Here is a 12,286-nt window from a genome sequence, read left to right on the forward strand (position 1 = left end):
CTTGTGCTGACATTACCAATCAAGAGCCACAAATGGAAAACTGGTGTTTCTTCCTGACCTGTGTCCAGCATCACAACACAGCAAAAACACCAGTCCTGCACTCATTCGGCTTTCTTGGCCATGCCAAAGCCAGTAGGTGGAGCTGGTATTACACCGCTGGAAGCCAACAAACTCTGACAACACAGTTGGTGCTGCTCAGGGAGGGGACTGACAGAGGAACATGCCTCACAGACAAAGATCTCTTCAGTTATCACTGAAACAACCAACGCTAGTTCTCGTCTCCTCCTCCATCACAAGGCATTTGTTTGACTTTCTGGCATCCATTCTGCTTGATACTGATTTATTCTGAGTTCGTTTTGTTTGTTTTACTTAAGTCCCTGGATCTGATTTAAAGTTTTCAGGACTTGTTCTCAGTTTGGGGCAACAGGCCTTGTTCCAGGCCATCCTGGAAGAGCACGCTTTACAAATGCAAAGGGTTGGAAATAGCTGGTCTTCCCTGCTACATTCAAGCAGATTCTGCTCTGCAAAATGCCACTCAGAGTAGCTGGTATTTTGGACAAATTGAGGCAGATGGCCTTCCTCATTCTTCTGTATGTGAAGAACAGATAAATGTAACTAAGCAGCAAAGGACCTGTGCATGTCTCGCTGGAGTATCAATGCAAATCTGAAGTGCTCAGCTAATTCTGGGTTTGGACAATTTTTCCCCAAGCCCTTTTCGTGAGCTTCTGAGCTACTTCTATTTAAAATGTTGAGTACTGCTTTCTCTAAATGAAGAGCTAGATTATGGGGACCTGAGACTTTAAATGTTTCAGTACAGTTATTTTGAATACATTTCTTGCTCAGAAGGCTTTAATGGGAATAGACAAGATGATATAAAGCATCTTCACAGTCACTGTTAATCACAAGAAGGAAGGGTATTGACTGTAAAATAGCCTGGGAACAGAAAAAGAAACTGCATTTTTCTCTTTGTACATACTATTTCTGATAAATACTCAAAAGCATCTTCATTACAGCTTGACAGCACAGGTGAGAGTATTTACAGCACATTATCTGACTGTACAGCATAGCAGACTTATTTTTAGAGATAAATTAATAGGGACATTTAAAAGATGACAAAGAGACCCTTTTCAACACTGCCAGAGCTTTGTAGGTCCTGTATCACCAACATTCAGGTGATTCACCATATTTCTCAAACCTCAGTGTTTGTTCTAACTGAGACCCCTGAGTGTGACTTCTTTCGTAAATGGCAAGGCTGGGGTGGGTGGTTACATGGGTAAGGCTGATTGTGTGGGCAAACACCAAGTCACGACACTGAAGAAGCAGCAACAGAATAACATCTGTCAGGGGATGAAACAATAGCACCATTTATAATTGTACAGTGACAGGAAACAATGAAGGTGGTATCAAGGAGCTCCTTTTAAAAATGTATTTTCATAGATACATAATGAACAAGCTAGTGTGCATACGCTGCTAAAACTACCCCTGCAATTTCTGTCTAAAGAGCTTCATCTGACAGAAGATGTACACTGCTTCCCTCTATCGACCTTTAGTGTCAATGCTAAGACAGAAAGCACAGCTCACAGAAGCATTAGTCTTATACAAGTACACAATTGCTGATTCTTTGCTTAATAATGGGAAACAACCCTCTGTAGAGGAAACAGGATGAAGAATATATATATAATATACATACTGGAATATAAAGTCAAATAATTCTGTGCTAGTTTGTGATGAAAACAAGTTATTTGTAGCCTCCTTGGTTATCATACTTGCTTTCCTGATGTAGGAACTCATCTGACCCTCTCCTGGAGGGGCTGAAGTTGATGAGAGAAACAGATACAACATGACCAATAATAAAAATACTCCCTCTCCAGCCCATTCTGTATCAGAGTTTGGATGGCCAATACAGTGGGATATTCTAGGAAGGAACATTACAAGGACAGGAGTGTTAAGTAGTCTCCTGTTGCTACAATCTCAATATTATCATCAATTTAACGACTGCAGTGACAGTTTGCTTTAGGACTCAAAGTTCAGGTAGGTGAACAGTATCTGTCCTCCTCCAGGCACAGCTCAGGGCCAGCTCAATCATAAACAGTGAAGTTCAATAGAAAACACAGTGGACTTTGCAAGAAAAGAATACCCAATTTAGTGATCAAAGAGGTACAAGACAGGAAAAGTAATTGATTCAGTGGTTTATCTGTTCTATTCTAGACCATTATGTTTTCTGATGCTTCTGAACAACTGCTCTTTCTTTTGTTCAGCGTACCTCCTGACGAGCTACAGACAATTCACATTCATGCTGGAATGATTAGGTTGCTACAGGTTGGGACTAGATTGAAGTAGCATTTCAGTTCAGTGTATGCTGTTTCACTGTTACAACGAATGCCAGTCAATATCTCTGGAGGTCCAGAGCAGTTTTGTTGTTGTCTTTGCTTTCTTTCATTTTTTTAAATGACTGACAATATGTGCTTATGCCTCCCTCCCCCACTTGGGTTATTTATTACTGTTCCTGCACACAGCCTCGTTGGGGTTTGGATGAGAGGCATGGCTTGTATCTCACTGCTCAGCAGCTGGAGGTTCTTCGGTCTCCTGCTTCTCTGCCTGTGATTCTGGAGGGATGAGGTACTGTACTTCTTCAGTATTGATTGCCACTTTATCAGGTTGTAGCCAGCGCTTTAGATGCTCTAGCGTGCTGAGGGAAAGCAAAGACAGAGTGAAACATAAGAGAGCAATTTCACAGGAAGGTATGAAAAGATCTGTTAGCCCCACTAACACCAGAAAGGCAGGGAGAGGTTGCAAAAAGTATGTCTACATCCTAGAACTCTAATGCTATGGGTACTGTAGATGCACGTAAATACACACTTACTCTCTCACAGCCTATCTCAAAATAGCTGGTCTGACCAGAATAGTTTTACCCCATCTTGTTTAAATACTGACTCAAGTTTATTTTAATTCTAAAATGTGCATCTGTATGCTCATCCTCCAGCAAGCGTGATACATGCCATTTAGTCCTTGCACTGGAAAATTAACTTGTCCTTGTTCTTTTACAAGAGCAGAGTTTTACTTGGTAGTGTCCGTGAGATGATTTGTGTGCTTAAAAGTTAAGGCTGGTTTAATTACATTGCTGGATGAGAATCAAGTAATTTGGTACCATTCAGGGGTAACCTCTAACTTCATTCAGTCAAATTCTGGTGAGGACAGTATTTTCATGGATAACATCCTCAGCCTTTAAAAACACAGTGGGAAGAACATCTATGCCTAGAGCAACTCGCTTTTTAAATGTCACATTCAAGTTAACTGGTCAAAGAATCTAAAACCTACACATAAACATGGATTATTTGTCATAATTGAACTCCAAAACTAGCTGAAGTAGATTTTCTTCAAGGGAGAAAGATAATCTTCTTTTCAGTTAGAAGCAATTATGAAAAATGTCATCTCAGAAAAGAGAAATATGGAGAGCATTATAAGTGATTGGGAGTGTGAGCTTACTAAAGAAAAAGACTCTCATCTTAATTCACACATCATCTGTAAAAGGGCAACGGGTGAGAGAGCAGAAGCATTGTAAGGCAGGCACTGAACTGAGAGCCACTCGGGAAATCTAATCTCAGGGCTGGTACCAACCCTGGAAAGAACTTCAAATTCCACTTGTCTCTGAAGCAGTACTTAACTGGGCCCTGACAAAGATGCAGGGAATGGTCTGGACTTCACTGTTAAAAGTCAAGCCTTAAAAAAAGCAATTTGAGATGTATTAGACATTCCCTCCCTACCCAAAATGTGACAAAGGTAGTTGCCAAATAGATTCCTGTTCTTTCCACTCTAGGTCACCCCAGTCCAAGGGATGCAAAAATCAGTTTGAAAGTTCAACCCACCTGTGTGTTTCCCTCTAGTGTGATACAAGTCTGTTTGGTGGGGAGGATTGGACCAGATAATGTCCAAAGGTCCCCTTGAACCTCAATCATTCTGTGATTCTGTGAAATGGTCATTATTAAAGTTGTTCAGATGCTTGTGAGTCTTGACAAACTGCAGTGAGACCTTTTCTGTCACAATGCCCCCTCACAAGTCCTGACAAACCCGTATTTTACATTTTAAGAAATAAAGTCTAGTTTATTTGCCAACATAGAGGATTATGCCTTAAGTGGTAATCCATCTCTTTGACCTGCTTATTACCTCTCATCAGATTCGTGTCCCTCTATGTAAAATTCAGACTCAAACTTCTCCTGCAGGAACCTGTCCCAGCATTCTTTCTTAGCTTGGGAAAGAGTACGCAGCATGTCCTTGGAGGTCACCTCTTGAGACAAACCTTTTATTCTCATCAGTCTTCTCTCTGAAGAGGCAAAAGGGGAGGGGGTCTTTATTACAATTTTCTCAGGGGAAAGAAAAAAGTGTCTACACTTTGATATTAAAAAGGTTAAATTAACATTGCAAGACTTAATATTTTAAAAAGTAACTTTTTCTTTTATTTGAAGTCTGCATGACAGCATTTCATTTGTGTGTGCATTTGTAATTTGGAGTGACATTTCAGAAGGAAATAAGGTGTGTATGCAATCAGTCAACTCTGCCCGTTTTTGTGTTTTAATAACTTTTGCGCTTACTGTTCAATTTCAATGAAACCTTCACACAGAAGGTACAGATCTTGGAGGCATTAAGTCTCCACGCTTTCTATGCAAATTGGCATGGAATATAAATCACACTAATTGCAATGTGAAATGCAAATAATGCTCAAACTGAGACCAGGGATGGTGGAATACAGAGAGTGCAGCAGTATTATCAGTTGGATATCTCAGAACAGAATGTAATGTTTTAAGTTTTTCAGTCAAAGGCTAGTGAAAATGTTTTTACCAGATGCAGGGTAACCCAACTACAGTACACAAAGCTGCAAGGAAGCAAATTTCATGGAGTTCCTCCAGTCACAAAATCCCTTTATAATGGATTCCTTCTTAAATTGGGTCAGGAATCAACTTATGCTTGCGCATTTATTTTTTAATTGAAAAGTCTATGATTGTCATTTGAACTGCACTAGTTCAAGACATGGTGGCCCACTTGTTACTCTTTTTTGAGTTTGTCTTATGTCACAGAATTTGGTTGTCACTGAAAGTGTCTGGCCTGAGCAATTATTAAGACTTGAAATACCATAACTGGCCAAATGTACTGATAGGCTGATCCTATGATGACTCAATTATTAATCCTGGCCACGTACAAACCCAGTACAAGTTTATACTTCTGTTGACTTAGCTAGAATGCACAAGACAAACTTTGTGCTAGCTTTATGCTTTCATCCTGACTCTGAGAAAACAGATCCAGATCTAGTATGAAGCCTGCTTGTGAAAATTAATCCATTAGCATTTTCTGAGCAAATTGGAACTGTAGCAGCAATTAATAATGGAAGAGCAATTTGTGGCTTGTTGCTATGGCACCTTTGATCAGATACCAAGAGCTCTACTTAGTGTACTGTGAAACAACAGTCTGAAACAGTAACAAAGTCAAAATGGAGGCTCTGGCAGAAATAAAAGCTTAAAAAAAAAAAAAAACACTTCTGCAACCCTGTCCCCATTCCTCTTGGTCTCTTCCTGCATGCAACCTCCTTTGCAAGCCAATATGACCGTGCGGCTACACTGCAAACCAGATTACAAACTGACCCAAATAAAAATAACTCCACAGAAAGGAATGTTTTATAGATTATGAAGGAATTAACTAATCACACTGAGGTTAACTGCATGATCTGTCACTTTAAAATACAGATTTTAGCAGGTTTTATTTGGGAAAACATCAGAGCTTTCTTTCCTATATCTGCCTCCCTACCTCCCCAGCCAGAAAAGAGGTCACAGAAATCTCACTTTTTTCTTTGCACTCAGTTGCGTCTCCTGAGACTCTGTGAAATAATGAAACAAATGATGGTGACACAGAAACACAAAGGCGCTATAGTGAGTTCAAACCACATTTCCCCTCCCTCAGTCAACTACAGTAGGACTACGTGCTGCCCAGAGAAAGAAACAGCAGTATCCCTATTCCATTTATTTTGCAGGAAGAGCATAAATTCTTCGGTTTATACCTGATAGAGGGTTTCTTCCCATGGAATAGCTGAAGAAGCTACAGTTGTGCTTCTCATTGTCACTTGCATTAACTGAGTTGGACAAACTACTGAGTATGTGCAAGACATTTTTCCAACCAGAGGTGTAAGCACTGTCACCCTGGCCTCATTAACAGTGCCATAGTTATCAGCAGGCATCTAAGCACATGGAGGAACCAACACCTGACCAGACACTCACCGAGGGATGCCAAATATACCTCTGAATCATTCAGGGGAGCCCAGGGCTTGAGGTTTGTTTGGGAAGAGCCTCCGGACATGTTGCTCTGACTTCCCCCGTCGGCGTACAGATCCGTGAAGGAGTCTGTGAACGCCTCACTGTCGTCCTGAAGCTCTGGCCGGGGCAGACAGGAGCAGATTTCAGCCCAGAGGTCTTCGCTGGACCTGGCGACGGTGGCATCAGCGCTCTCGATCATCCTCATGGCGAAGAACTGAGAGAAGGGGGAGAAAGGGCGCGCGGTGAGCGTGACACGGGACCTCCACACCCGCTGCCCTCTGCTCGAGACACCTCAGAGGGGCCTTTAGGGCACCTTTAGGTGTTCTTAGAGCACCTTTAGGGCACTTTTAGGGGATTTTTCGCAGCACGGGGGTGACCCACTCCGGGGCTATCGGTTACAGCCGCGCCCTGAGGGACCCCTCACAGCAGCAGGCCGCGGGGCCCCGGCTGCCCACCGACCCGGCCCCTGCAGGCCCCGCGCCCCTCCAGCCCCTGTCACGGCTGCCCTCCCCAGCTCGGCAGCCCTCCCCCTCCCCGGGCACAGCGGGGCCGCGCCGCCTCTCGCCCCCAAACCTGGCTCGGCCACCGCCGCTCGGACCGTCAACACGGCAAAATAGCGACGGCTTCAGACCGAGCGAAGATTGACGTGTAGGCTGACCAATCACCGCGCCGCTTTGGGTGGGGAGAGGGCGCCCATTAGTCCATCCCTCAGAGAAGGCGGGAAGATGGGCGGGAAGACGGGAGGGAGAGTGACGCCGCTGCGCAGCCATCTTGGGAAAGGGCGGAAGGTTTGTTGAGCGGCGTAGGCGAGCGGGGCGCGACACCTGGCAACGGGCGGCCGCGGGGACGGGACCGGGACAGGTATGGGGACAGGGACCGGTATAGGGACAGGGGCCGAGGCCCGGTATGGGGCCGGGACCGTTAACCGGTGTCCCCAGGACCCGTGGACGACGCCTAGTCGTTGGGTTTTGGAGGGCTGTGCGGGGTAATTTGCAATTTTAAGCGCAAAAAGCCCTAATTATTAAGTTAATTACGTCATGGTTCTTGCCTTTAAGCACAAAAAGCCGGTAATTATGGCACGGCGCTTACCGATAACCAAGGTGTCCATGCACCAGTGCTGGTGGTGCCCTGTGTAGTGCGCTCTGCCACCTTCGAGCAGCGCCCAGTGTCGATTATTTCGTTTTTAACCCAAAAAAGGCTCGGGGTTGGGCGTGCCCATCGGCGATCCCGTCCCCTTTCCCCTGGCAGGTGTCCGTGGGATGAGTCTCCTGCTGCCCTGCGCCACGCTGACACTCATGGGACTGCTCCTCGCCAGGACGATGGCCTGGACTTCCAGCGGAAAGACGCACCCCGAGCTGGTCAACAACCTCTACAGTGAGTAACGAGGCTGTACGCAGGCCCCTGGCTGCTTTGAGCTGTCCCTCGGAGCCTCCGGTGCTTCAGGGTTAAGGTTTTTGGTGTCCTGCAGTGACCCAATGCAACGCCGGTTGTCCCGAAACGGTAGAGTAGACGGCCGAAATTTCCCAGCGTCGCAATCTGAAGTCGTCCTAGTTATAATTGGAAATGAGAGGTTGTGCCAGAAGTAGCCTGAAAGGCTATCTATCCCCACAGCCTGCCTGCCATTCCTCTCACGGGGTAAACGCGTGACACCTTTTAAAACACTGCATGGAGCAGCATTGCTCAGAGCCGGCAGATGCTCAGCTTTTTGGCAAGGTTTCACCTCCAGGGGTGTGCCCTGGGGTTGGAGTCACGCGTGGTGGTGCTGCCCTGCGCCGGGCAGCATCTGGAACACAAGTAAAAATAGCTTTGAATTTCCTCAGCTGCTAAAGCCATGCTGATTTTCCCTGCGGTGCAAAGGAATGGTGAATGTTTCTATAGTCATTAAATCTGAACCAGAGTCTCCACCTTCAGGAGTGAAAGTGTGACTTGTTTACTATATTTAACACTCCCAGGCATGCTGTAGTTATAACTAACAGTCCTCTGAGAGAGACTGGGCTGACGGTGTGACCATATTGTGATTTCATCCAGTGCAGCAAAACCTGAAAAAGATGTACGAAATTTCATCTGCAGGGTTTTCTCTGTGTGGTTTTTTTGTTTGTTTGTTTGTTTGTTTGTTTGTTTGTTTTTGTCAATTCTCAAATAGCTTAGTAAGGATTCTTCTTCCAGTTCTGCTGCTAACTCCCAGAGCTGTATTGCCTCCTTCCAAATACCTTCTTGCTTCCACACTGAGGATTTAAGTCCTTTCTCTGTCTCTTTTCCTCCATCTCCCAGAAAAAGGAATAATTAAATCCCAGCGGGTCTTCGATGTGTTACTGGCTACTGACAGAGGACACTACATCAAATATTTCCCATACATGGATTCTCCTCAATCTATTGGTGAGTAACTCAAAGTATCACCGTTTTTACGGTGTTCATTTTGAGTATGCTAGCCACAGTGACAGAGGGGCATGAGGTGGCATAGCAGGTCGGAGTTCTTAATGCTAGAAGTGCTCTCACCAAAACAGTAGCAGAGTTTATAGACAGGCCAGGTAGAGCAATCCTCATCCATATTTCAGCTTGTGGGATCCAGAGGAAATAGAACAATAGAACAATATATATTTTCCACAGTCAGAACTTGCATTGATCGTTCTGAGTTCAGCTTGTGGAAGGGAAACAAACACAGCCTGTGATAGCTGCACAGCATTTTGATGAATGAGCTGGGGGGTGGAGATTAGAGCAGTTGGGAACTGAAGTACTAAGGCTACCTTGGTCGTCTTATTAATCCTTCAGGAGTTGACTATAAGTCAGTTGAATGCTTTAGTGGGGCAAAAGAAGAGTCTTTTTGTATTTTAGGGAATGGGGAGGGAGATTAAAGAACTGTTCACAGTGAAGATTTTGATAATTAATTGGATCTTATCACCATCATTTCTTTATCATGTAACTCTTGTCACTGGCTTCCTTTTAGGATACAAGGCTACAATCAGTGCACCACATATGGTGAGATATTCTTAATTATTTTTAACAGCCACGCAATAAATTGCTCATGTCCCCCATCCCTTGCCTTTTTAAATTTTACTTAAATACTAAAGTAGGAAGGTGAAACAGATCCTGCAGACACGATTATCGTGCTTGCTTCTTTAGATGCCGAAACTTTTCTTTTTTTTTTTTTTTTTTTTAAGTTCATTTAAAAGCATGCTCAGGTAGAAATTCTGTGTAACTGGAATTATTACCGTGTAACTGGAATTATATGGAACCATTAATATTGTCATAAAAATAATCATTTTTGCACGATATTTTTCTTCCTGCTCCTTTGCATATTGACTGAACCTCTTTGTAACTGCTGTTCTGCAAAGAGACGTTCCAGATCTGACACGACTCGCTCTGAACATGTCAGACAAAACGCCCAGTGTGCTGTGTTTAAATCAGAGCACAAAGTGCTTGGAACAAGAAAAAGTTGCAGGAGGAGGAAAGTAAAATGGGATGTTTCACACTCTCTTGTATTTGTACCCGCACAGCATGCCCATGCACTGGAGTTGTTGAAGGATCAGCTTGTGGAAGGTGCAAAAGCACTGGACGTCGGATCTGGGAGCGGGTACCTTACAGCTTGCTTTGCCAGGATGGTAAGCTCACGGGATAGCTAACCTAACTGGAACTGCTCAGCCTTAAAACCAAAGTGGCACAGTATCTGCACCTCCTTGTCCAGACACTCTGCTCTTAAGTTTCTTCCTAGAAATTCTCCAGCCCCCACACTACCTTGTTCTATAAAATGCACCTCTGTACCTACAGGATGTACAGAGTCTTTCTGCATCTCTGTGCATGCAGGAGGTAGATAGATGTTTGTCTGCTCTTTCCTTTGTAGATGGGCCCAACAGGGAAAGCCGTGGGTGTAGAACACATTAGAGAGCTGGTGAATGAATCCATCAGAAACGTCCAAGAAGACGATCCAACTTTGCTCAGCTCTGGCCGTGTAAAACTTGTGGGTGAGCTCTCTGGGACCCTGATGCTTGACCCCTCCTGTGAGCAGTCATTAGCTCTGGCTGTCTGCAAAGCTCTGCTTCTCAAAACAGTGGCTCCAAGCTGTGCTTATGCTTTCCATGCTGTTGCTAGAAATCGCTGGCTAAGTGCAGTTTAACACTGACTTGAACGCTACTGTGTGCGTAAGCAGCTTTTAATGCTGCAGGCAGTCGAGCACACACCTCACATCTGATTGTGTAGTCCCTACACATTCAGTAAGAGGTGTTCTTCAGAGGAGAGGGATTGTACCACATCTGAGTTTTAGTTTATTTGAATGAGTTTACACACGCTTTTTTTTATTTTGCTTTTTTTCCTTTTTTGTTGTTGTTAGCTTGTATCAGCTCATTCTGTATCCAGAACCTCAAGACTGCACAAAGCTACTGTATTACATAAAGGCCCTCCTGCCTTTGGTTGTTCCATTTTCCAGCATGGTTCAATTCCAGAAATATCTCCCCATTCTTAAAATGTAAACAAATGCTACATTTCTAGCAGACAGGTCAGTGCTCTGATGTGGGAATTCACGTTGCTATCACAGTCTTGCTACAAAGTTTTCCTCCTTGAAATTTCAATTGAAAGAATATATGGAGAATTATTTTTGCATGGAACTGTTGTCTGAACAAGTCTTTTCTGCTTGCTTTTCCCTCCTGCAGTTGGAGATGGCAGGCAGGGATACCCCGAGGAGGCTCCTTACGATGCCATTCATGTTGGGGCAGCAGCACCGACAGTACCAAAGGAGGTAAGAGTGGTTGTGCGGGATGTCAGTTGCTGTTGGCTGCCTTCAGCAGTAGCTGTGATTAAAACTGTAATAATTAGGGAATTAATAATTAGGGAACCATGGGAACCTCCCCCTTTTTTTTTTCTGTTTGTATGGAGCTGGCAAGCTTGTGTTTTTCAAGATGTTGTGACCTTCACAGCTTGGCTGGCTTCTGTTGTCTCTTTTTGGCTCTGCTGATTCCAATCTCTCCGATTGCCAGCTGCTGAATGAACTGAAGCCAGGAGGTCGGCTCATACTGCCCGTGGGTCCCGAGGGTGCGAACCAAGTCCTGATGCAATACGACAAAACCAGCGACGGGGAGATCATCGAAACCCAGCTGATGGGCGTGATCTATGTTCCTCTGACGGATAAGGAAAAGCAGTGGCCTCGGTAAACACTCGCAGCGTTTCTCCTCTCCACCCCGTGGGCTTGCTCTCCTTGAGTGCTGGCTTTGCTGACAGATCCCTGGATTCCTAGCAGCTGCTGTTCTGAAAGGACAGAAGGAAGAGGCTAACTAATAGGCACATCAGGGCAGTAGGATGCGTTTGCTATTAGCTAGGGATCGCAGACTGAGGACTTGAGCCTTTTTTGTGTTGTTTTTTTTGGAGCCTCTGCGCATTCATAAACACGGCAGCTGTGTCAATTCACTGAGCCGAAGGCAAATGCGTGACAGTAACCGCTGCTTTTTCTTTGCCTCAGGGACGAATTCTGAGAGCGGGATGGATATCTCTAAGCTCACCTCAGAAAGCTCATGGACAGACGGGACTCGGCCGGCCTGCATGGCTTTGCTTTTGGAGCGGGAGCTCCGGCAGCAGCTGTGCTGGGGAAGGCTAGCGCTGCTTCAGCAGAGCGAGGGACGGAGAAGAGACTGAGCCGGGTCTGGCCGCGGTGCTTTGATCCGGACGAGCCCAGCCCCGGGTGACCCCTGCAGAGAGCCGCAGGGGCAGGAGGGCTCGCAGCTCCCCGCAGCCACCCCCTAACAGCGCCCCTCTAACGCTTGGAGACAAAACAAGGCGCCCTTCCCGGCGCAGAGCCCCGAGCTCATGTACGCGAGCGCGGTCTCTTCTTTCCTGCGTCAGCAACCCCGAGGTTTTGGGGTAAAAACGCCGGGAATTGCGGGGGGGGGGGGGGGGGGGTGTGTGTGAAAACCTGGGGGGCGAGGCCTGGATGAAGGGGCGTGGCCTTATGGGGCGGGGGCGTGGTTACGGGTGATGGAGTGAATGGGGAGGGGCGTGGCTAA

At 45.5% G+C, this 12,286-nt stretch overlaps 2 protein-coding genes across 4 annotated transcripts; one reads left to right on the forward strand and one right to left on the reverse strand.

Annotated features, from left to right (window-relative positions):
* Nucleotides 1-1,340: 1,340 nt before the first annotated feature.
* CCDC32 (coiled-coil domain containing 32) lies at nt 1,341-6,504 on the reverse strand (the record flags this gene model as incomplete). The annotated part of the gene is made up of 3 exons (XM_084288550.1): nt 1,341-2,689; nt 4,165-4,321; nt 6,264-6,504. The coding sequence occupies 3 exons, from the start codon at nt 6,502-6,504 to the stop codon at nt 2,554-2,556; spliced, it is 534 nt and encodes a 177-aa protein (XP_084144676.1). The 3' UTR covers nt 1,341-2,553.
* LOC311210560 (protein-L-isoaspartate(D-aspartate) O-methyltransferase-like) lies at nt 6,428-12,111 on the forward strand (the record flags this gene model as incomplete). 3 transcript variants are annotated; one of them, XM_084288548.1, is made up of 9 exons in its annotated part: nt 6,428-6,541; nt 7,548-7,673; nt 8,571-8,675; nt 9,244-9,275; nt 9,794-9,898; nt 10,138-10,258; nt 10,943-11,028; nt 11,267-11,436; nt 11,746-12,111. In XM_084288548.1, the coding sequence occupies exons 2-9, from the start codon at nt 7,559-7,561 to the stop codon at nt 11,756-11,758; spliced, it is 747 nt and encodes a 248-aa protein (XP_084144674.1). In that variant the 5' UTR covers nt 6,428-6,541; nt 7,548-7,558. The 3 variants fall into 3 exon arrangements, with proteins under 3 accessions (XP_084144674.1, XP_084144672.1, XP_084144673.1); XM_084288546.1 differs by lacking the exon at nt 6,428-6,541 and adding an exon at nt 7,046-7,160 and having other exon boundaries at nt 11,746-12,110; XM_084288547.1 differs by lacking the exons at nt 6,428-6,541; nt 11,746-12,111 and adding an exon at nt 7,046-7,160 and having other exon boundaries at nt 11,267-11,440.
* Nucleotides 12,112-12,286: the final 175 nt, after the last annotated feature.

This window comes from Netta rufina (genome assembly GCF_964035555.1).
Source record: "Netta rufina genome assembly, chromosome: 5".
NCBI classification, from domain to species: domain Eukaryota; kingdom Metazoa; phylum Chordata; class Aves; order Anseriformes; family Anatidae; genus Netta; species Netta rufina.